This window comes from Pangasianodon hypophthalmus, chromosome 1, assembly GCF_027358585.1.
Source record: "Pangasianodon hypophthalmus isolate fPanHyp1 chromosome 1, fPanHyp1.pri, whole genome shotgun sequence".
Taxonomy (NCBI): domain Eukaryota; kingdom Metazoa; phylum Chordata; class Actinopteri; order Siluriformes; family Pangasiidae; genus Pangasianodon; species Pangasianodon hypophthalmus.
In genome coordinates, this window is record NC_069710.1 from 22,954,548 (window position 1) to 22,979,435 (window position 24,888).

The window sequence follows — 24,888 nt, forward strand, 5'->3', positions numbered from 1 at the left end:
ACCGAGACTTCACAGATCACTGTATTTACCACAATGAACAATTCAAGCTTTTCTGTGTGACAGATCAAAAACCAGTTTGTGTTATCTGCAAAGAGGAAGAGACACACCGGGGACATAATTTTAAAACTTTGAATGATGCATTCCATGCCAAGAAGGTAAATTCAATGAGGTTATTTTTTTTTTAAGTGATTAACTGGTTTTGAATTGAATTTGCTACAGTGTTGTCTGATAAATTCCTTAGAAAAAGACATCTGAGGCTCTGGAAACGTCGCTCAACGTAGAAAATGTACTGGTCGATTTGATCAATGAGCAGGCTGAAGAGATTCTCAAAACAATGGTAGGTGACATATTTCAGAGTGAGACATTGTGCTGAGTGAGTCTAAAAGGCTGTTTTTTTTCTCTAGGAAAAATCCAAAGCACTGTCAGACCGGATCTCTGCCCAGTTTATGAAGCTGCACCAGTTCCTGAATGACAAAGAGAGGGAGGTGAAGAAACAGCTAGAGGAGGAGGAAAATGAAATCCTGAGCATAATGGGAGCAAACATGTTTACAATGGAAGAAATGTTGTCAGATGGGGGAGAAAAACAAGGAATGATGAGGTCAGCTTTGGAGATGAATCGACCTAGCCAGTTCCTACAGGTTAGAAATTTATTTTTCTACTTAATAAAACTTTTAAGTAGAAGCTATGAGTTAAAGAGAATAAATATGATTCATCATGGTATGCTTGTGTGTCTACAGTGGTGGAATGAAAATGGACGCTTTGTAATTAGGGAATTATTCTCATGCAATTCAACGTGAGTATCTTATAGAAAGAAAATGCACTGCACAATTTTGGCAATAGCTCTCCAATGAAATTACATAACATGTAATGATTTTTAGGCACCTGACCCTGCAGGATCTTAGTGTTGTACCTGACACCCTGTCTCTTGGTCCCTATGAGACTTACCTGCAGTTCTTTGTGTGGAAAGAGATGTTGAGATTCATCCAGCTAGGTGAGAGGATAGTTGAGCTGACTGCCTATGTGTGTGTCATACCTTCTGCAATGCAAAATATTTGTGCTTACAAGTTACTTATCATAACCTCTTCTATTTGTTCCCAACAAGTGCCTCATCACCACACTGTGGAGGACAGGGGTGATCAAAGCATAAGCATTTCTCCCAGTGGACTCTGTGTTCAGCCCAAGAAGGTTACAAAAATCCAAAAAAACAAACCCAATTCACTTTGGGTAAAGACAGTGTCCTCATTTAACACAGGAAATCACTTCTGGGAGTTGGATGTGGGGAAGAAAGTGGACTGGGGTGTTGGAGTTTGTAGCTGTGAATCAGGAAAAATTGTCAATGACACAGTACTTTGCTTCAACTCAGACTCTGGCTACCACATCCAACAGACCCACGATATGGACAAAAGCACAATAGCTCTTACATCAGGGCCAAGGAAGATAGGCGTGTACCTGGACTGTGAGAGAAATCAGGTCTCGTTCTATAATGCTGACAGAATGGTTCTCATTGATACTAGAGTCTTGTCACAACCACCACCCCACTCTCTCTGTCTCTCCCCTGGGCTTTACTTAGATGGAAAGAACAGCGATCCACTTACCGTTTGTTGGTATTAAGACCAACATGACGTCTAACTGTAAAAGAGCAAGACGCTGTATCGTTAAATAATTAAATTCCATGGTTGAAATAAAGGTATTGTTTATTAAACCTACTTTATAGCACACTGTTGCTGAATGCTCAGATCTGATTGGTTAGGGGGTGTGGTTAATTTTCTATAACAGCAGTCTGTTATAGAAACAGCAGAATTCCTCCCAGCAAGTTTACATTAATTTGCTAAGACATTCTATTACATGATCATTTCTATAGTGACTGATATACTAACTGATAAAAATGACTGATACAGTTAAGTACACCTATCAGCCATAACATTATGACCACTGACAGGTGAAGTGAATAATATGATTATCTCGTTAAGATAGCACCTGTCAAGTGTTGAGATATATTAGGCAGCAAGTGACCAGTCGGTTCTCGAAGTTGATGTGTTGGAAATAGGAAAAATGGGCAAGCGTAAGGATTAGAGAGACTTTGACAATGGCCAAATTGTGATGGCTAGATGACTGGGTCAGATCATCTTTAAAACGGTAGGCTTTGTGGGGTGTCCCAGTATGCAGTGGTTAGTACCTACCAAAAGTGGTCCAAGGAAGGACGACCGGTGAACTAGCGACAGGGTCATGGGCGCTCAAGGCTCACTGATGCGCGTGGGGAGTGAAGGCTAGTCCGTCTGGTCTGATCCCACAGAAGAGCTACTGTGGCACAAATTGCTGAAAAGTTAATGATGACTATGATAGAAAGGTGTCAGAACACACAGTGCATGGCAGCTTGCTGCGTATGGGGCTGTGTAGCCACAGACCTGTCAGAGTGCCAATGCTGACCCCTGTCCACTGGTGAAAGTGTCTACAATGGACAGGTGAGCATCAGAACTGGACCACGGAGCAATGGAAGAAGGTGGCCTGGTCCCATAAATCACATTTTCTTTTACATCACACTGGGTGCGTGTGCATCATTTACCTGGGGAAGAGATGGCACCAGCATGCACTATGGGAAGAACGCAAGCTGGTGGAGGCAGTGTGATGCTCTGGGCAATGTTCTACTGGGAAACTTTGGGTCCTGGCATTCATGTGGATGCTATTTTGACACATAACACCTACCTAAACATTCAGGGATCTAGTGGAGTCCATGCCTCGACGGATCAGGGCTGTTTTGGCAGCAAAAGGGGGACCAACACAATATTAGGCAGGTGGTCTAATGTTATGGCTGATCGGTGTACATTGCAAGTGAAAATACTGTACCTTGAGTATTTGCAAATGTATCTATTATTTCCTTTTATAAGATTTTCATAAATCAGATATATGATTATGCAGCCTGTTTGTAGATGCTTGTACTAATTTCAAGCTTTATTCATTTGGTAGACAATTTTGCTTCTTCATGGAAATACATTCTCTATAACATTAAATGCAACTTTAAATAAAGAAAAGGTAGGGCATGTCATTATTTTTTAATAATTAATAAAAAGTTGTAATCTTTGGAAAATTGCTTCATATCTTCATATCACAGCATCCTGTCATTGATTATTTTCCAGCACATCTTATAGTTTTTTTTATACATTGCATATGTGCAAATCTTAATGTAAATTCTGTTTATTGCTTGCTACTGTATAATTGTATTTTTTTTTCTTTGTCTTTAAAGTATTTTATTAGGTACATTATTTTGTAAAATGTATTTATATTGTTAATTGTTTTTCATTAATAAAAAAAACATTGTAGTATAAATTATTGTCCTTAAAGTAAATAAAGCAAATCATTACAGGAGTTCTATCCAAAGCAGATTCAGTTGAAAGTAGAAGATGCACTTGCTAATTATAGACCGAGAGGACAACAGAGCTTTAGACAGAACAGTAGCTCGTCAGTACTAGCATTTTATGTTCATGTGACAATCCAGTCACCTGTTGGATTTCTTTATCACAGACAGAATTCAAAGCTGATTTTTGCAACTTGCTTAATCGGTTTTCCTGGTGAATAAAAAGCAAGAAGGAAATAGCAAGGTTGCGTTGAAAATATATTGTATTGGACATGTGTGTCTAATCAATAGGAATTAATAGGAATAGGAATTTGTGTGCTGTTCCTTTTTCTGCTGTTGTAATGGCAAAGGAAGCATTACTGTTGCACTCTTTGTAGAAGTCAATTGTACAGTAACTTGAGTGCCATTCCAGATTTATTACTGCCCAGAGTTTATAATGGGAGAATGCAGGTCAATGTCTGAAACATGTGCTTACACCCAAATATAGAATCCTGAGGAAAACATGTAGGGGGTGGAGGGGTGACGAACACATGCCCAGAAAAACCCTCCAGTCTCTGCTGAAGTCCAGTGTGGTGGACATATGTTGTCAGACATCTGATAGTCAGCAGCTGTTATTAGGACCATCGAGTCTGTTTGAAAACAGCTCGTAGCTTTGAGAGGACACAAAAGCTGTTGTTTTAATCAATACTTCACTGAAGAGTTAGACAGGGATAGACAAACCATAAACAGAAGCTGCCATGGATTCTCGGCTTTTCAAGCAGATTCAGTGTTCTGTGTGTTTGGGGGAATTTACAGACCCGGTGAGTCTGCTGTGTGACCACACATTCTGCAGGCAGTGTATCAGTAACCACTCGCAGACCAGCAGTCGCTTACGGCTATGTCCCGAATGCCGTAGACCATATACTATGTGGGACCTACGATCCAACCGGGTCCTCAGGAACATGGTGGATGCTGTGAGAGAGCACCTCACAGAACAACAAGCCATGAGGGACAGGAACGTAACCGTCGCAGGAGCCAACGGGCCGAGAGCAGGATTGCTCATGGAGCCAGAGAAGTTAGTGTGCCCCGACCACGATGAGAGGCTCAAACTTTTCTGTGAGACGGATCAAAAACTGGTTTGTCTAATTTGTAGAGATGGTGATAAACACCAAGGGCACAAGTTCAAACCAGTGGATGAGGCAGCAGAACCCAAAAAGGTCAGTGGAAGACAATTGTGAGTGACAAAATATGTAAACAACTGAAGCTACTACAAGAGTGTATGTAGGAATTCACTAAAAAAAACAAATAGGAACAAGACAAGAAATATATGCAGGCTAATTTTTGGAAGGCTACATTAAAGAACCTCTAAGGACCCCTTTTCTATAAGAGTGTATTGGTAGATATCATATGTATTCTGCATTATAGCTGATGAAATACTCTAGTTTCTACAGTTTTATCACACTTTTTATTCATCTAAATTCCCTCTGCACTTTAGGAGATGCTAAAAGAACCCCTAGGTTTCCTATCGAAAGAGAACAAAGAGTTGGAAGAGCTGATTAAGAGGCAGACCAATGAAATCACAAAAACTGAGGTGAGATTAGCAACTGCTTGGAATGTCTAGCTGACATTCACCATCTGGCCAGTATTCGATATTTAGCAGTCATTAATGACTCTTTATTGGGTTGTGGAGTCTGTAGTAAACAAAAATGATGCAACTTGCTTTAGCAGCATGAAATAGTGACATTATCACAATTGTTTTTTCAATCTCTATAGGAGCGGTCCAAGCAGCTTTCAGCCCAAATCTCAGCTCAGTTCCAGGAGATGCACCAGTTCCTGAGAGAGAAGGAGCAGGAGGTAAAAGCACTGCTTGAGAAAGAAGAGAGGGTTGTGGTGGAGAAGATGCAGAAGAACAAAAATGACATAGAGGAGAAACTAAACACTGGAAAAGAGTATGAAGAAGTACTAAAGTCAGTTATTGAAACTGATCGGCTTGATGGATTTCTGCAGGTTAGACCTGATTCTGTTTCTACAAATGAATATTAGTTTTAGTTTTCATTAGTGTTGTTTTTATCACATCTAATAATAGTTGTTGTACAGTGCATACATCTTCCATTTGTCTCTTGTGCAGTGGTGGACCGAACATGGCCTGGGTTTTGTTGAAGGGTTGAGGGAAGTTGACAGTTGGTCTAAAAGGAATGACAATGCTTCTCAGTCACCAGAGTGAGTATTGGAAGCGATATACATCATAAGATGTTTTGGACATAAATTCTGATTACAGTATCCACTCAAGGTATAAGTCAAGGGTGAAGGGCCTCAGTGTGACCTCTGAATCCCTCTTTCTTGGCCCCTATGAAACTCATCTGCAGTTCTTTGTGTGGAAGAAGATGCTTGGTTCCATTAAACCAGGTAACAATAATTTAAAATGTCTTTTATTAGATATAACCATTAATGTTAGAGTAGATACACTATATGGCCTAAGGTTTGTGGACACATGACTATCACACCCATGTGTACTTTTAGAACATCCCATTCCAGATTTAATCCCCCTTTGCTGTTATAATAACTTCCACTCATCTGGGAAGGCACTGATGTTGGGTGATGAGGCTGGGGGTGCAGTCTGCATTGCATTTCATCCCAAAGGTGTTCCATCCCCTTAGCAAACCATGTCTTCACAGACCTCACTTTGTGCACAGGGGCATTGCCAGACATGTTTGGGCCCCTTAGTTCCAGTGAAGGGAACTTGTAAAGCTACAGCATACAGAGACATCCTACAAAACATCCTAAACAGTTTGGGGAAGAGTCACATACTTTTGGCCATATATTGTATAAGTGGATGTTGCTGATTTACTGCAGTTTTCCAGTGTGTAGTGCATATTAATTAAAAACATTGTGAAGAGAATGTAAATCATGAGTATACACGACATGATCCCAGGCTGTATTTTTTTTTTTCCACAGTTCCTGATCGTAATGTGATATCTGACTGCCATGACCCATATTTGAGGGTTTCCTCTGACGGCCGCAGTGTGACTCGCACAGACAAGAAGGGAATTTTCTATCGCCAGAAAGACTATAGACCACTAGCCAGAACCCACAAGTCCTTTCAGTCTGGGCAGCATTACTGGGAGGTGGACGTGGGGGAAAAGATTGACTGGAGTGTGGGTGTCGATGGCGGACGTATAAGCAACTTAAATAAAAACATCAGGCTTCAGTTGAAACATAACCAAGGCTACTCTGTTAAAGAGAATAGCACAGAGACTGATAAGGAGCTGGAAGTGAAACCACATAGAATAGGGCTGTACTTGGACTGTGACAGGCATCAGGTTTGCTTCTATAATGCTGATGATATGACTCTCCTCCATACGTCTACTTATTTGTCTTTCACTCCTTATTCTCTGAGTCTGTCGCCTGGGGCCTACCTACAGGGCAAGAACGCTGACCCATTGACAGTGTGCTGGAACTGATCTACCTTAGTAGAAAAAAAGCATAAGCTTCTAGTAAAGGTGTTTATGGTGGCTGTTTAGAGCATTTTTTTCTGAGACCGATTATGATGGCTACCATTCATATTCACACTTCACACTTTCCACCACTACATTATGCAAGATACAGGAAACCATACAATGCTCAAAGATGGCTGGACCTCGATAAAGTGAAGCATTTTTAGGTGGGGCATAAAAATGGCTTGCTAAGATTAGTGTACACTTTGTGTATGATAAACCTCATCCTGTAAGCTTGATACAATATGTAATTAAATCAAAATCAACTGTGTTGTTTTTTTTTTTTACACTTTCTATGGTTTGCCCTCATTCTCATTCTATTGTTTGCAATTATTAAAAAATAAAATTGTGGATTGTGCGCATTGTGTATTTCCTAAAGTCTGACACATTCTTAGAGTTTTAGAGTAAATCTAAGGCAGTCACTGAGCTCCAAGGTCTGGAGTTCAGTCCTGAGCTCAGGTTACTGTCTGTGTAGAGTGTTGCATGTTCTCGCCCCGTCTGCGTGGGTTTCCTTCAGGGTCTCAAGTTTCCTTCCAACTCCTTAAAACATGTTCATGGGTAGACTTCTGTAAATTGCTCCCAGGTGTGAACGAAGTGTCTCTTTCACTCTCTTGCAAGATATTCTGTTATGGCTCCTGCCTATAGCGATCTATAGACAGCCCATACTTTTGCTCTATCAGCTCCCAAGACACCTGCAGCAGGTATTTAGTGTTTATGATTTCTTGATTCTAGCATCTTGGCAGCTGAGAGAGAGAGAGAGAGAAAAATTACTGACTATCCAGGGAACCCTGAAGACTTTGAAGAACATTGGCATAAAGGCTTGTCATGGGCTGCTCTGTCTTCCCATCAAAACATAACTTGTGGTGTTTTGTGTTCGTATACTTGCAAGCCACAACAAATGGCGTTATCAAAGTGATACACATTGGACTCACTTGTGAAAATGTGAAAGATGCATTAAATATTGAATTACATACGGCACTGTCCCAAATTTAGTTCCACATGTTTTTAAGGTCATGATCCATGATTGAATATTTCCACTGCATAAGCCACAGCCACTCCTGAGTAAAAGCTTTCAGAGGTGGGAAAAAAGCCAAGAACATGTGGGGCTTTAAAGTGACCTTAACTCATAATGCTCAGTATGGCTCCAGCAATGAAGAATGCCAGACTAAGAAAATCTGGAAACACACTGCCCTCTCATGGTTAGAACTGAAAAGAGCAGAAATGAAAAGAGAATTCCAGGCAAACATGGTCATGAGCTAAATTTAACTCAAAAACCTTGGGTTGATTTAGTGGTGAAGAAAATTGGATTCACAGAGTGACATGTATAGAGTACAGTTATTCATATCTATGCTAGAAAACAATACTCATATGTAGCATATACTGTATGTACACAAATATCATCTTAGCAAGAGAAGACATCATGAATATAGTCAAATCAATCTAGTATTTCCTATTATATACAAAATTTACAATATACCAAATATAAAATTATTAAACCTATTTCTAGATATGTTTACTAATTTCAAGCTTTACATTTTCTTATTCTGTCGGCAAAATTATCTGTCAATAGAACAAGACTACTTCAAGCTTGAAATTAGTAAAAATGGCTAGAAATAGGCTAAATAATGTTAATGTCTGGTGTATCTTATAACAGGAAATACTACCTAATTTGAGTATAATTCAAGATATGTATTTCCAGTTGCTAAGATGTAGTTTTTTGCAGGGCATCTTCATTTGTACTGCAGTGTGGAGGTTGGTATCCTTATTTTCTTCCATCAGTGCCCTCTCTTTTATCACTAATCCATTTGAGATTTATGTTTTGGCCTTGTCTGGCTATCTGAGCACAGTTGCTTCCTCATATTTACTGCATGAATTGCACCTGGTTTACCTTGAAGTGTTTTTTCCCCATTTACACTTACGGAATATAAAAAGCGTGATTCACCGCTCCTTTCTAACCATGGTCACTTTGTCACGAAGAATGACTCATACCTGCTCCCATAAAACAACACTCTAAAGAACTCCCTTAAAAACAAATCACAACTTGAGGCACATTTATTGATTTTAATAGTTTATTTGGGTATATTTACAAACACCCACATGCAAGCAATTGGTTGACTACTGAATGGCGTTATTCGAACAGGGTACTTAGGCTACTATGTATTTGAAGTGTGCTACCAGCAGCGGGCTATATCACACACAGCTACGCATCCCACTGCCACACTAATGCATACACACGCAGACATACGCACTTACACACCACAGCAGATAGATAGAGAGATAGACAAAAAAGGATACAGCAGCCAAATCATCAAGAACAAAAACAATACCACAATACTATCCAGTACATCTGTTTTTCCACTAAACCAAGGCTTTATCTCACAATGTTAAATATACTAATAAAAATAATGTAAAAATAATAAAAAAAAAAATCCTGAAAAGTTCCATACATCACTGAAATTTTGCCTTTGAGGTAAGAATGATAAAAAAAACAAAAACGAAAACCATGGATTTCACTAAACAAAATTTATCCTTGAATTTGTCATAGCTGTAACAACACAACATCAAAGATACTCACATCTAAGCTGTTATTCTGTATAGCTTAACCTATAATACCACATATTTAACCCTAAGTCCTTAAACGTAACATAGTGCAGAAATGCAAAGTTACTTTTTCTGAAATAGGTCAAGCTTACTTTGCTTGCCAAAACAATAGACAAGAGCTGGTCTGCTGAAATGCTTATATAATGGAGGCTTGGCAAAGGTGGAGCACGTTTACGTTATACATTCATACAGGTGTCTGGCGGTACTGTAAATACTCTTTGTTTTCTATGAGATGGGTGATGTGCGTAGCCCACGGCTTTGCTGCTGTAAACTGGCACAGTGATAGAGAGCATTTGTTGGTGTGGGTTAAAGAGTTGAAGCTGCGATCCATGCAAACTGGCATGTCAGTGCAGGCACAGATGGCGAGGGAATGCCATCAGTCAGCAGCGTTCAATGCATCAGCCAGTGTGGAAGCAACTGATTTTCACTGGGTGCCCTACACTCCCCTCCCCAACAGGCTTGCTGTGCTCAGCTCATCTTAAATGGTCGCCTTCAACCTTTATCTCTACTTATATGTAAGCAGTTTAGTTCCAAATGCAGCACTCTTTAGTACATACGAGCCACTGTATGATTGGTTTCTGGGAGTAAATGTACTGACGTCAACATACAATGAAGCCATCTTGCTTCTGAGACTGATAAATACGTTATTTACTTCAATATATGTTCATGCAACTCCATTCAAGGCATTCACACACGGATTACCAATTTAAAAAAATGAGTAATGCCATCAACCATATATGGTTACTCCAGTGATGAGTCTTGTGAATAGTACAGTACGGTATATGCATAGTCAGTGATAAAATCTTCTAATCACACTAGTCAGCACACTGTAGGAAATAAATAACAACTAAAAATGATCAGTGCACTACCACAATAAGGTACTCTACTGCCACTAGTGAGAGCAACAACATCAATCGTAGTAGAACTTTTACATTGTCAGGCTTTTAAATAGTGACAGGGTGACACATCATTGTAAAAATCTGAATAAATACATCTGACAAACTGGTTTCCAGGCACAGACTGGGATTACTGACTAGAAATCTGTCTTAGTCTAGACTTAATCCGTGTCTGAAAATCCATACAGTAACCACTTTTTCCTGGTCATTGAGTCAATATTGATTTGCCTGAACAGCTGTAATCTATATGATTAATAGAAATACGAAAACAAATAATCAGATAGCGTGCAAGGAGCTCCTTTACTGATATACACCCGAAACCCAAAAGCAGCTGTAATTTTGGGTAACCACACAAATAGATATATATGCTTTCTTTTACAATCCATTAGCAAGCTTGTTATTTGGAATAAGCTGTATATTATGGACGGGATATTTCATAACTCAAGATAATAAATTCTATTCATTATGGACATGGACTACTCAATGACTTTTCTGTTTTTTTTTTAATGTTCATGTCTATCTGCCTATCTATCATGATCAAATTTATGATTTGAATTCGATTAATCTGATTTTCTATAATTTGTATATATATTTATGTAAATGTATCATTTATACAATGTCATATATGTTTAGATGAATGCTAGAGAAAAACACGAAACATCACACACCAGGCAAAAGAGCTGAGCACTTCTGCACAGCCCCTAATAAATAGTTAAGATATGAAGTAAATATCAAAGTATACACCCTTCTCTTTTTAATATAATAATCCATAGTACGTATTCTCTTCCACCTCAACTCACATGATCATCCAAGTAGGAGTCACATGATGAGTGATGCATAACCAATAGGAACAAGGCCCTCCTTGTCACCCTGGCGACAGCGAATCCAGTCTTGGTCCACACCTCCAAGAAGTATGAGCTCCTCCCCCTTACTGAAGCTCAGCTCTGCTCCTGTACCCATGTGATCGCACAGAGTTCTGACCGCCCTGCAGACCCAGTCATAAGGTTCCCATCAGAAACAATATGAATTTTGCAGTTCACATCAAATCCTCTAACATCAAAATCTAAGTGTCTATGGAATGTTGTAGTTATTCAAGTCATTTTGAAATGTTTAAAAGAAGCAAGTATAGGTGACTGGAGTTGTGTTATGATCTTGTATCTTGAGCCTCTTTACAGATGTGGGCTTTTAACAGAAACTAATCAGGACGGAGTTATGTCTGAACGCAAACCATTGTTTAAATCCCTGGAATACTGGCAATATCTAGTACAATTCTCCTAGAATTATCAAAAGGGCTTAGGTGTTAATGTAAAGTTATGGACAACATTCTTTACTTTTCATGGTAAATGTGAATTTATGTATCCCAGTGAGCTGATGTCCCACAAGGCAAGTTCTGCACTAAAAAAAATCCACTTGGATGAGTGGAAATATCTTCACGATGATGCCACTCTAACACACTTGAAAAAACGCAGCTGGTTAACCTTATTAGAAATGATAAAACATCATGTAAACACTTTACCTCAGAGGTTTTGGCTGGTTACCAGTTTCTTTACTGTCATCATTTTTGCTGTTCTCCCTCTCTCCTTTTCTTCCAGGCTCAATCTTCTCAGGCAAAATGGCCTGGCTTGTGCTTGATATGCGGGACAGAACTGTTATACCAGGATTCAGCCAGTGAGAAGGACGCCTGAAAGACAGAGGAACAAAGATAGATGAGAAAAAATAGATATTTATTTTATATAGCTACGTGTATCCTTCTATACAAGGACAGACATTGTGCTTAACTCCCACATAGGATACTTTCAGAAGCTCATAAACAAAACTCACGCAAACATAATTATTACTGAAGTTCACATTACTTGTATATTTTTATACCACCGCCCTGTTGAATTCTTGATTTGGTCTGGTCAGTTATTAATTTTCTATAACAGTAGTGCCGGATGTAGGGGTATATATTAATTTTCTCCTCCTAATAGCCTATGTTCTCATGTGTATAACGTACACAGGGCGAATGCGCTACTAAACATATTAAAAACATAATTGTGGATATGGTGAAGCTTTCTGTAAGACATTTATTTAACATTCAAGGAAGGAGTCATTGTCAGCCCTGTAAGAGTCAGAGGTAAAGCTATTTTTCCCCCTCAGTAACAAGCTGCATTTTTTTGTATTATTAACTTCAAAAGAGAAAAATACTTTTAATCCATTAATAGTTAGTTCCTGTTATCACTTGCATTATAGCAGCTATAATGATAAGATGAACTAACTTGTTTTGCAGATATTCCACAACATTAAATGTAACTATAAATATGTAAGTAAGGAAGAAACTGTGTTTATCTCATACTAAGTTACAGACATTTATCAGTCACTAGATGAATACCATTACACATTGATTTGTCATACATACCAGTGATACCATATTATTGTTTTTTTTTTTTTAAATATGGAATATATGGACTCAACATTATCATCATTATCATCATTATCTAGATTACTATTCCAATGTTTCCAATCAGACTGCACATATGCATCGTTGTTTTATACTGAAATCAATGACATACTATTTTGATATTTAAAAAAAATGCACATAGCTCTAGCTCACCGTTTTGTTGGTGGGTTGTTGGGGCTTTTGGATGCTCCAAACAGTCTGCCTAAACCCCAAGTAACTGTTCCACTCTCAGCAGTCAGAAGCTCCTGGCCTGGGCTCTTTGGACAATCAGAATTGGAGTGTGTATCCAGATCTGGTATGGTGTGAGCTTTGGCCTCCTCTGACAAACTAGTGGAGGTCCAACCACTCCAGTTCTGCCCTAAACGCTCACCCCAACGTATCACAGCCCCCCAGCTTTGCTGAAGAGCTTGACCTGCCTGCTGGCTGAAGCTATTCCCACTCCAGATACTAGGGGGGGCTATTATCTCCTTCTCCTGCAGCCATTGCAGCTGTGGACTTGTCTCTCCTTTACCAATCCCTGACATTGGCCTGCAGTAGGTGGGGCCTGGATTGAATGTGCTTGTGGGACTTGAATTGTGGCTTGCTGCTTTGGGATCAGTGAAGCTTTGCTTGGAAACATTCTTCAGATGTTGCCCGTTGCTCTGAGACTGGTCTGGACTGGATGACTGTGGGCTACGGCTGGGAGGGCTGAGCGCAGGGGACAACGGGTCGAAGTGGTGGTGCTGGAACAGCAGGTCGAGATTGAAGGTCAGGAGGGAGAGAGGCTGCAGCATGAGGAGAAGCTCTTCGAAGAGAGGCTGGCAAAAAGTGCTTGAAAGGTGCATGAAGGATGTTGGCCAGTAATATGTTTCAAGTACATCTGAAAGTGCAAGAGAAAGAAGCAGGATGTGATGCTTTGAGGATGAATGCCAGAATACGGACACAATACGGACAAGAGAACAGGCAGAAGCAGGAGACAGAAGCAGCTGTCTCCTGCTAGTAGTTGGTTACCCATCACACTCACCATGGCAGGTCTGCAAGTGGGAAAGCCAGTAATCAAGGCGCTTGATACTGCAAGAGGGAGCCGAGAATAGAGATGATGAAAGAAGATACATATACCCTGTATGCTTGACAACAAAAATAGAAAAGTAGAGAAAATAGCTAAAAATAACTGTAAGCAGTCTGGCGCTTACTTGAGAAGGCCGAGCAGGAAGGCATTAAACCTGTGTCGGCTTTGCTTGAGCTGTGGAAGTGCAGCTACTTTAGCTTGTAAGCTGTACAAAGCCTGGGTGTTTGGGCCTGGAGGACCACCGGGGAAAACAAGACAGTTAACTCTAGAAGTTGTTAAACCATTTAACAGCTGCCTCACACAACTGTAATTAAATAAACTCAGATTACTTCATTACTCCTGCATAATGCCGCTTAAGTGTAGCAAAACACAACAAGATATTATGCAGGAGAAGAAATACGAGGAGAGAGGGGAGGGGATATTGGATGATGCAGAACGAAAAAGAAGGGGGATGACAGATAGGTGATTCAACACTGCAGGGATTCTGAATGCCAGGAAAACAGAGATGTGTGCACAGAGAAACAGAGAAATGGACCAGAGCAGAAATAAAATCTAATTCATACCTGGTTTGGTGGAGGCCTGAACCAATCCCCAGGGTGAATTTGGCCTCCTGCCTGTGATGAGATCACTCTGATGGGGCTTGAGTCCGTCACAGAGAAGGGTGTGCAGGGCCGGGCAAAGGCACTGCAACACCAGCCGACCCAGAGCAGGGTTTACACTGCTGTCTCCAGAGAGAGCCTGGTTAGAAAGAAACGGAGGAAACAAAAAGCAGGCGAGGCAGTAGCAGAGGATCAAAGAAGAGAAAGAAAAACATAGGGAAGGAGGCAGTTTGGATGTAAATGGGGAGAAGAGAAAATGGGGGGAAAAGAAGCAGGGATGAGAAACAAAGGCAGGGTGCATGGAGTTAGTGAAGATACCCATAAGCTAAGATGAACATTTAAATACCTTATCTACTGAGTGAATCTGGACAAAGAAAAATAATTGATATTGAGCATGTGCAAGCCACATGGAGAGAAAGACAAAAAAAAAAAAAAAAAAAAAAAAAAAAAAAAAAGAATATAAGGAAGGTATAAAAAACATAATTTAGTAGAAACAGTATGTATTCTGTAATTTTACCCATAGTATACGTGTTACAGTTACAGGGTACAACCAACCTTCTGCACAAGAGTCCTAGAGGAGCTGAACTGAGCCAGAATGGCCTCCACTGCCACATTGACTGCACTGATGAGAGCTGGGAGACAAACACATCCAATATCCTTGATTTCATCCACGGGCATTAATATTTATATATATATATATTTATAGTAGATAAAGTAACTTGTATGTGAATGTTTGGTCCTCTATACAGGTATATATCTATATACCTCGTTTTTCCTGCAGGCAAAGAGGGGACAGTCCACCACCTATCAGTGGGGGCTTCTCATTGTCACCCATCCAGGCCCCTGCTTTTGCAGCAGAACCAGCAAAGGACAGGCTGCGCACAGCTATAACACGTAGACACAAAATAATAAACTTGTCTACTGAAATACTACACTTAAATCCACTCTTTACTACACTACATTCAATACTAAAATTACATTATACAGAGGTTTTTGGAGGTATATACACAAATATGGTAGTTTAAAGTTTATACAGAATTTAGTTTTATAGAAATTAGTGTTCTCGTGGATTTGAGATGTAAGAGAAAGTTTTTTTTACCTGAACACACAGACTTAAATGCATGCATTCAAAATTAAGAGTGTTACCATCAGCAGTACACATGCATACTTAAAAACACCAACAAGAAACCTTAATTTAGCTATAACAAGAAATAAATGATAGGTATGTTCAACTTAAAAAACAAAAAGAATATATCCAACATAGAGTAACACTCATAATAATAACCACAGACAAGTTTCATAATTATGACAGTTTTTACAATAAAGCAGTAATACTAAAATACTAAAGCAGACATTAAGAATGCCCATGCACTTTATCCATGCAATTAAAACCTCACACAAAGACACTGACACGACAGTTTCAGCCCGAAACACAGATATATCCAATGATACAAAAACACAGACACAGCAAAGTGCTGAGAGGACAGATAAAATGTAAAATAAAAATCGGTGATAAAGAAGAGAGGAATGAGAAAGATGTATTGATCTCTTACTCAGCGAGAGCGGTGATGCATTCTGCTTAGATTGGTATTTGGGGGCCAGTGGCTCCCTGAGAGGAGCCGGAGCTCGGGGAGTGTACAGGTAGGGGTAATAGAGCGGGGCAGCAAGAGCAGGTAGCGTGTGACTGCGAGGGAATAGGGGCGAACAGAGACGGGACATGCTGGCCCCTGGAGATGGAGGCCCAGCCCTATGAGGTGGTGAAATTGCTCCTACAGGGGATAAGCGTGGGGGAGCCCCTTTATGCAGAGGGCAATTTTTGGGGTGATAAAGGTACAGGGTAGGGAAAGGCGAGCTCTGGGATTTGTCCTCCAAAATTTTATGGTCACTAAATGTATTGCCAACTGAACCTGGGACACTGGTCTCCTCAAAGCTGAACATGGAATTCACATCTTCCTTGGTGTCTTTGGTACCATCACTCAGTTTGTTGAGCTTCTCTGCATTAACATACCGTATCACGTCAATATTTTTGTATGGGGTTGTATTGCCTTCAGCATATGTGCTTGTAGATGGTTTGTCAGACATGGTTTTCATCCTGTATTTGTCACCACAGTAGAGTGAATCTACATTACTGTTTGAATCTAAATGGTTATCATACAATGACCCAAAGGTGCTAACTGACTCCCTTCTATAGTAACAGCTCTTGTTTTTCTTGGTATCAGAGTATTGATACAAAGAATCCATAAAGCTGTCTGAATTACTACAACCAATGCCACTAGAATCATTTTCATGATTACAGAAAAACTCTGCATGTTTTTTTGGGTCAGTGCAGAAGAGAGAGTCAGTGTATTCTGTAACAGAGTCAGAAGTGGGATTCATATGGCACAGAGGGTCTCTGGGATGTTCCTGAAGAGACTGAGCTTTTGACTGATTCCTATAAAAGTCTGAACGGTAAAACAGGGGGGCTTGGGATGGGGGGCTGGAGTGCAGATAATAGGGTGAGGGCAAAGCGCTAGACAAGGCTAAAGACAGGGGCGGCGAGGACACTTTGTTGGAAAGCGTTCAGCAAAAAGCATGTGAAAAGAAACATTATAAAACAGCAGGACAAGCAAAGCAGTGTAGGAATGGTTCAGGAATATTGGAAGCAAAGATGTTGACAAACAAGGGTGAAGTAGAAAAAGAAGAAATGATTCAATAAGCACAGAGCAAAGAAACAGGGAGAAAGAGAGAGAATGGAGAGAATGTTAATAGTGTCATTCAGAAGGAACAATAAATGCTAATGTCAAATATGAAAGCAGCCTGGAAAGGATTTACACAATTACAGCATGCTCACGCTGTATGTGAGAAGTTCATATTCATAACATGACACAAACATTAGGGCACTGCAATTCAGATCACATACCACTGACCATGAGGAAAACACAAAAATAGCTAGATATGAAAGTTTAAAACAACAGTACATATGTGCATTCTAAAAGATCTTTAAAACATTACAACAGCAAAATCTAGTCTGAAATTCCTGATCATCTCTAGATCAGTGAACCTCAGCCACATAGCTCATTACTGAAACAAAGATGGAATGAAACTGAGATTCATGCGCTAAACCCATATCAAAGACACTGAATCTCTTTTAATGGGTATTACTAATTAATCTGACGTACCTCTGAAAAGAGAGACTCAAAGCCATCCACTATTATTCATTGTTGGAACCAAATTATCAAACTGTGCTTTCTAAGAACACCAAGTTATATTTTCAGCTAAGGAAACATCCCTGTGGAAATAAGTGTCTGGAATGGTATAGGTGACAACACCCAGTGTCTTATCACTTTCTGTTACACCTACTGCTGCATTAAAACGGCAATTTATCAAGTTTATAAGTGAATATTTTGTCTGTAAGCGTTAACACCATTGCTCTGCTTAAGTCTTCCAGCATGTGGGTTTGACATTAAGCTCTGAAAGGGAAAATGTCTTTAAGGACCAGGTCTAGGATCAGATTTCACCAGCTTCAGAAACACTTACTTACAGTTAGAGTGGTGAGACTTATAACTGATCCTAAATAAGCATGTTTCACTATTTAAATAAAATCCATCCAAGTGACCTGTCTATGCTGTTAAAGATGGAGTCTACTCGTTGTAACAACCATTGTAATTTTCAGTCAGCCTGTGACACAAAGCCTAGTTCCTGATCATTTCCTGTCATAAATGTACATTTGATTTCATAGTGTATTTCATAGTGTACACTATGATTTCATAGTGTACCTATGATGAGCTAGAAAACAGTTAAATTAATCCTTATCATTCAGAATCCTTTTAACTTGCTGCTGATCACCAAAGAAATGTTAGCATACTGTGATGAATTACATAGAGGATATGTACTGTGTAGTAACTGTGTCTCTCACAGACAGAGCAGCAGCCTACCCTGAATTTAGTCATTTATACTGCCAATAATTCAGAGAAATACACTGTTACCTTAACCGCTGCCAGCTTCACATTTCATTTCCTGTTTTGCTACTGTTGCATTTTCTGCTCTGTCATTGGTGGCGAAGTCTGAGACCTGCCCTCCTACCTCTTAAAGGTACATAACCAAACATCTGCCTACAACATTACCTCTAATATAACTGCACAAACCTACTTTATGTATTTACAGCCATATGCTCATTTTTGAAAATAGTTCTAGAGTAGTTAGATCAGTGGTGTTAGTCTCCAGTCCTGGATTTTATTATTTTACCCCAGTAAAAAACCCTAGTTCAACACATTTGTTCCTACTGAGGCATTCATGGATTGAATGTGGTCTCTGTTTCAAATCACACACAATGTACAATATTCATAGATCATACATTATATCAAACATCTTTTTTTTCAGGGTAGTTACACCTCAAACACTAATGCTTTTCAATAAATAACAATGACAAATGGAACCATGGCAGAACAGCCTTGTAATATCCAGACTGTCCACTTTTTGTTCATAATGTGTCTGCTGTGTAGAAATGCTCAGTGCATCAGCCATCTTGAAAATTTCAAACTGTGGTGGCCTCTAAAGATTTGGTATGTCATTTATATTTTCGTTATTTCACTATACAATTCATAACAATGTGTAAAAAATGCATTACATAAATTGGGGTTAAATCTTTTAAAGGACAGTAACTATTTAAGAGTTAAAATACATATATAGATGCAGAAGCTAAACTAAAAGTAAAGAGAGAGAGAGAGAGAGAGAGAGAGAGAGAGATGGCATTAGCTTTTGACCTGCAGAGCGAATAAATAATTTAATAACCTGAAATGACATCACAGGAAGCAACAGAGCACAGTGGAGATTTCTGCAGAGATTTTATCAGCTACCCCTTATAGATATATATCACTGACCTGTCCATCTGGTTGTAACTCAGTGGCTTACTCTTATCCTGACTCATCATCTTCTATTTCCCTGCTATGAGATCATGTTCCTGTATGCCACTGATCATTAAGTAAGAACAGTGATGATTTGAGTCAAGTGTGGCTGTAGGAAAGTGGCTGTAGGAAAGTAGATCAATAGCTAGAGGGTTAGTGACAACTAGTGTATAAGTCTAAGATTTGAATTTAATCACACAATAATATTCCACTGGGAAACTGCCATGGTCTTGGTTTCTTGTTTACTCTTTGTAGCACATAAAAAACCAAGTTAAACTGTGAAAAGAATAGAAAGGAATTTAAGTTCTGTAACTCACGTCTTGTTCTTGATTCCCATGGTTGTCCTCCGTCTGCCATTCCCCTCACCTCTGTCTCCCCCATCTCTTCATCCTTTGTCTTGTAATGTTCTCTGTTTCTGTCATCAATAAAGTTATACTGATTTTTTTTGGCTGAGCCACTAATTTGTTGCACGGGGCCAGGCTCCAGAGTGGCATCTGCCTGAACATTCAAGTGGCGTATTTCCCTAAATAGAGCCAATGAGGCAGGTGTGGGTGGTGGCTGGAGAAAGGTGGCCTGAGCTTGGGAAGTGTACTCCCACTGGGTGCCATCCCCATCAGCCTTCTCTCTCCTCCACTTAAGGTTATACAGGAAATCCGGATCTGGGGTGATGATAGTTGGTTCAGGTTCTGGTTGGATTTGAGTTGGTGGGGAAGCCTGTTTAGCTCTGTTGCGCAGCTCTTTAAATGTAGTGACTTTTGGAACAGAGCTGGATTTTTGCGATGTGGCATTAGTAGATGTTTTTGTCATTTCTAGGGGTGGCGTCTCTGTGTCTGGAGTAAAGGCTATCAACCAATCAAATCTATCTGGACGAGATGAATTGGCAGGTAGCGCACATGGCTTTACAGGAGGAAGTTCAGGTGGTTTAGGCAATATTTTTGGCCGTGGGGGTAAAGGTCGTGGAGGGGGAGGGGGAGGAGGGGAATCAGGAATCACTGAGGCATAATCAAAATTGTCAAAGCTAGAATTAGTGAACTGTTTGTTGCTACTGGATGTGCTGTAATATGAGTCAGTCGTCAAGCTGGCATTATCCCTCAAACCACAGTTGCAGCTAGAGTTACTACTACCTTCATTCTGCCTGTGCCGCTTGGCCATCTCTGTGAAGGACGTTGTCTTCAAAGTGTCCTTGCATTCTTCTTTCTTTTCATCTATGAATGTTTCCTCTTTCCCAAGCTTATTGCCCTCCCTCAGCTCCCTCCAGGTAAATGTTTTCCCCTTGTTCACATCCTGTCCCTTCTCTTGGCTTGTCTCACTAACACAAACACGTTTGATGTTCAAAGCATCAGATATCTGTTCTTCTTCCAAGACCCCATCAACACAGACCCCCAACTCAGGGCTAAGCTTTAGTAACTCAGCCTGGGTGATCCCTGCCAGTGCCAGCAGCTTCCTTATCTCTACATCCAGGGCATGGAATGATGGAGGAGGTGGGAGTAGTGGTGGTGGTGGAATGGCAGGGGGAGAGGGCAAAGCTGGTGGAGGTGGAAGAGGTGGAGGTCTGGAGGTTGGAGCTGGAAGAGACTGAGGTGTCTTCTGTCTCTCAAGCTCAGCAAGCCTCTGAGCTTCTAGACGGGCTTTATGCCGCCTTCTGGGAGGTGGAATGGGTGGAGTGGGTGAGGAGAGTGTGGGTGAATCAGTATACAGGGTGAAATAAGGAACAGGCTGTGATGGTGGTGGAGGCAACACAGGAGGTTTTGACACTGAAGATGAAATCAGAGATGAAGTTTGGGAAAATGAAAGACTGAAGGTTTTAGCTGGGGAGGAGGTAGAGGAAACTGAAGGTGTATTCCCACTGATGTTCATGTATGTGTGCATTTCTGGTTGGGCACTGACATGTCTTGCTGGAGGTTTGGGTGGACGGGGTGGAGGATTCACAGGTGATGGTGCAAGGGAATCTGGAATTGGAGGTTCATCCAGGTCAGACAGGGCTGTCATATCTACCCCAGCATCACTGTATTCCTGGGAATCACCCGATCTGTCACTTTTATAAAGCTTCAAAGAAATGTCAATATTGCCCATTTCATCAAGTACACCAGAAATATCTTCATCAGAAATGTCTAATCCAGCTTCCTGTAGTTTTTCCAGATGCATAAGTCTCACCTGCTTGTTGACTTTTTCAAGCCTTTCTTGGTGCACCAGCCTATATCTTAGATCCAAGTCATCCTTGAGCTCCCATTGTGCTAGCTGAGCAATTTGATAAAAGTGATCCACTTTGCCTAATTCATCAATGGAGTCCAAAAAGTTCAAAAGATCTACTTTAATGCCCTTTTCTTTCTTAGGTTCCTTGCCCTCCATAAATTCTGAAGAAGGGGACGGGGGAGCTGAAGGATATCCCTCATCAGGGGAACATGGAGATGGAGATCTCACTGAAGTACTCAGGTCCAGTGGAAGGGAGCAGTACGGAAAAACAGTGGAGTGGGATGCTGGGGGATGAGGAGCAGAATAATGTTCAGTGGCTTCTTCTTCTTGCAGAGACACTGAAAATGTATCAGGGCAATCAGAATCCAGATCTGAGCAGCTGCTGATGGAGGTGGATGAAGATGAGGTAGAAGATGTGAGAGAGAAGTCCAACATTGATGCTGTGCAATCGCAGCAAGAAGGTACAAGTGTGTTGTCATCTTCTTCTTCATCATCGTCATCATCATCATCATCATTATCGTCATCATTACGTACATTAACATCCTGATTATTACCATTTCCATTCTCATCTACTTTTCCACTCACATTAACCACAATGTCATCATCCTTGTGAACAGCTCCATCTATTTCATCCACATTTCCATTTGCCTCTTCCATTTTGTCCTCTATGTGTTTCGCTACAGGACTAGCCACAGGCTGCTCCTCCTCTGGCTTACATTTGGCTTTTCCAATGTCTGGTTTCTCAGACTCCTTGTTCTCCTGAGGTGGTGGGACAAGCTTGAGCTGCTGCCTGATGGTCACAGTGTTATTATTGTTATGGTTGTGATTAAATAAGCTGTTGCTGTCCTGAGTTGAGTGGCCATCACAACACAGGCAAGGCAGGCTTGGTTCATTACAGTTTGGATCCACAATATCAGGGACCAAGTTTGATGCCACATGTCCACCCTTAGATACACCCTTAGAGTTGCTGGGTACTGAGGGGGTAGAGGTCTTCTGCTGTCGGACCGTTTTGTTCTGAGTCACAGAGGATCGAGTACTCAGACCTATGCCCTTTAACCTGGAAGGCTCAGGACGTGCTCGCGTGGTACGACGAGGGGATGAAGAAATGCTGCTTACATTTTTGTCCTCTTTCCTGGCTGGGTGGTTGGGTGGTTTAGCTTCTGAACGTCTGACACTGTCAAACCGACGTGTTCGTGGGGGAATGGAGGGCCGCGAGGAGTGCATTGTGGGTGTGTATTTAGTACAAAGATGATGTACAAATTTTGCAATCTTATGAAACAGATATTTGGTTAGGTTTTCTGAGTTCCCAGTCAAGTTTGATCCACATATTGATCACATCTTGCCTCAGTGTACTTCCTGAAATATCAAGGAAGACATTGTTAGGTAACTCAATGTATGATCTTGCTTGTTGCAGTGTCAAGAACTTCTAAAGTTGCTTACTGTATTCTGAAATGCTGCAAAATTATTACGAAACATACATATTTTGCTCAGTTGATATTAATACAATTCAGTATGTACAATTTCCAGTATCTGATATGACCATTTTATCTTATACTCCCAATCACACGTACACACTGACTAAAGGACAGTTTCCTCAGCGGAATCATGCCAAAAATTAGTTGACAAGACAATATATATTTGACAAAATCAAGAAAGTAAAGGCAGAAAATGTATACTTCTTAGCTTTTTCAATCTAAATCAGTAGTGATTAAAGATGATAAGGGAAGCAACATTATTGAGCCATTAAGAAAAAGGTAGGCCTAAAGAGTAGAGCATTGTTGTATTTACAAAACATAGCCATTATCCACGTAATACATCACAACACACGGGATACGGGATATAAGAGCACAAAGATGAACACCATCAGCTTTTCACACTGGTGCACACAGACAGGAGGCTGCGTGCTGCTCGCATCCACCCAGTGTCCTTGGATCCTGTAAAGCTCGTTATCAGGCCCCAGGCACTGAGCCAGATGCAGAGGTGAGAAATAAAAGGCTAAGACGAATCTGTATGACAAATGAGTGTACAAAATCAGTTTAATCTCGAAATCATCTAACAAGATATAAAAATAATGAAGGCAGGGGTGGGGGGTGTAGCTCCTGCGTCCTGTTACATCCTCCGCTTTAAAGATGCTGATACAGATGCCATGTTCATGTCGGCTGCCAAATCTGCAGCTTAACCTGGACTACTAAAGGCATCCTATAGATCTAGCGTTTTTAGTTAAACACACTAAAAAAAAACCAAACAATCAGAAGAATAAATCTGAGAGGATCACAAAACAAAAGAACCCTGCAACCTATGGGTAGCCAGGAAACAACAATTCATCTAAATGCCTAAATATCTTACCTTTAGTCTGCAAGAGACAGTGTCTCAAAATAGTACTCCACAAGATATACACTGGAGGGTAAATGCCAGCAAAATTCTCCGTTCTTCCGACCTTCCTGCCTATTCCGCCGTCATCCAGCCCTCCCCACCGCCGTCCATCTAACCACACCCCTCAGCCTCTCCATCATGTGTGTCTGCAGGCCCACTCTTACTGCTGGCTTTAGATGTAATGTTGCCAGGTCCGTTGTTTACCCTTACTGTTTCCACTGCAACCCTGACAAAGATCAACCAGTTCCTGAAGAGCAATGAATGAATGTTTAAATCTATCTATATCTATCTGTCTATCTATCTATCTATCTATCTATATATATATATATATATATATATATAAATCCATTTATAAATCCAATTTATATATAACCCTAACCCTATATTGTTGTGTGTGAAAATCTGAGGAGATCAGCAGCAATACTCAAACCAGCCCATCTGGCATCAACAACCAAAGTCTCAGAGATCACATTTTTTCCTCATTCTAATGTTTGATGTGAACTGAAGCTCTTTACTTGTATGTGTGTGATTTTATACATTGTGCTGCTCCCATATGATTGGTTGATTGGATAACTGCATAAATGTGCAAGTGTACAGGTGTTCCTATTAAAGTGGACAGTGAGTGTATTTGTGTATGAAAAAAATTCCATAAATCTGATCAGTACAGATTAATTGTTATTTGTACAATAATAATGCGTATGTTTATTGAAGCCATATAGCGTTTTTTATTTCTGCACACAGTTAGAGCACAGGTTCCCCAGCCTGGCCCTGGAGTACCCCATGTCCTGTGCATTGTAGTGTTTTCCCTGCTCTAACACACTCACCTGTCAGGAAGGGCTGTTAGTTAACAGATTAGTTGAATCAGGTGTTTTAGAGCAGGGAAAATGCTAAACTGTGCAGGACAGGGTGTACTTCAGGACCAGGGTGGGAACCTGTGGGCTGTATAAGCCATTTGGAGAACAGTGTTTTAATACCTGTATGATAACAGTAGTCACATGATGCTGGATTTAAAAGGTAGCTTTGGAAGAAT

The 24,888-nt window shown here is 40.4% G+C and overlaps 3 protein-coding genes across 6 annotated transcripts; 2 read left to right on the top strand and 1 right to left on the bottom strand.

The window, feature by feature from the left end:
• Positions 1-15: 15 nt before the first annotated feature.
• LOC113542505 (zinc-binding protein A33) lies at positions 16-3,280 on the top strand. Of its 2 annotated transcripts, none has more exons than XM_053233095.1 (5): positions 16-337; positions 405-638; positions 738-793; positions 879-991; positions 1,103-3,280. In XM_053233095.1, the coding sequence occupies exons 1-5, from the start codon at positions 335-337 to the stop codon at positions 1,609-1,611; spliced, it is 915 nt and encodes a 304-aa protein (XP_053089070.1). In that variant the 5' UTR covers positions 16-334; the 3' UTR covers positions 1,612-3,280. The 2 variants fall into 2 exon arrangements, with proteins under 2 accessions (XP_053089070.1, XP_053089073.1); XM_053233098.1 differs by having other exon boundaries at positions 57-155; positions 242-638.
• A 656-nt stretch (positions 3,281-3,936) lies between these two features.
• Positions 3,937-7,183, top strand: LOC113542534 (nuclear factor 7, brain). The gene is made up of 6 exons (XM_026940131.3): positions 3,937-4,548; positions 4,827-4,922; positions 5,105-5,338; positions 5,460-5,551; positions 5,622-5,737; positions 6,287-7,183. Exons 1-6 carry the CDS (start codon positions 4,090-4,092, stop codon positions 6,790-6,792), a joined length of 1,503 nt encoding a protein of 500 aa, XP_026795932.2. The 5' UTR covers positions 3,937-4,089; the 3' UTR covers positions 6,793-7,183.
• Positions 7,184-10,769: 3,586 nt separating this feature from the next.
• On the bottom strand, positions 10,770-24,020 carry rusc1 (RUN and SH3 domain containing 1). Of its 3 annotated transcripts, XM_026939830.3 has the most exons (12): positions 23,832-24,020; positions 19,610-22,841; positions 15,963-16,952; positions 15,175-15,294; positions 14,965-15,041; positions 14,756-14,773; positions 14,374-14,548; positions 13,935-14,040; positions 13,766-13,812; positions 12,916-13,621; positions 11,839-12,003; positions 10,770-11,307 (listed from the first exon to the last, which is right to left on the bottom strand). In XM_026939830.3, exons 2-12 carry the CDS (start codon positions 22,707-22,709, stop codon positions 11,142-11,144), a joined length of 5,670 nt encoding a protein of 1,889 aa, XP_026795631.3. In that variant the 5' UTR covers positions 22,710-22,841; positions 23,832-24,020; the 3' UTR covers positions 10,770-11,141. The 3 variants fall into 3 exon arrangements, with proteins under 3 accessions (XP_026795631.3, XP_026795632.3, XP_026795634.3); XM_026939831.3 differs by lacking the exon at positions 14,756-14,773 and having other exon boundaries at positions 23,832-24,018; XM_026939833.3 differs by lacking the exon at positions 15,963-16,952 and having other exon boundaries at positions 23,832-24,008.
• Positions 24,021-24,888: the final 868 nt, after the last annotated feature.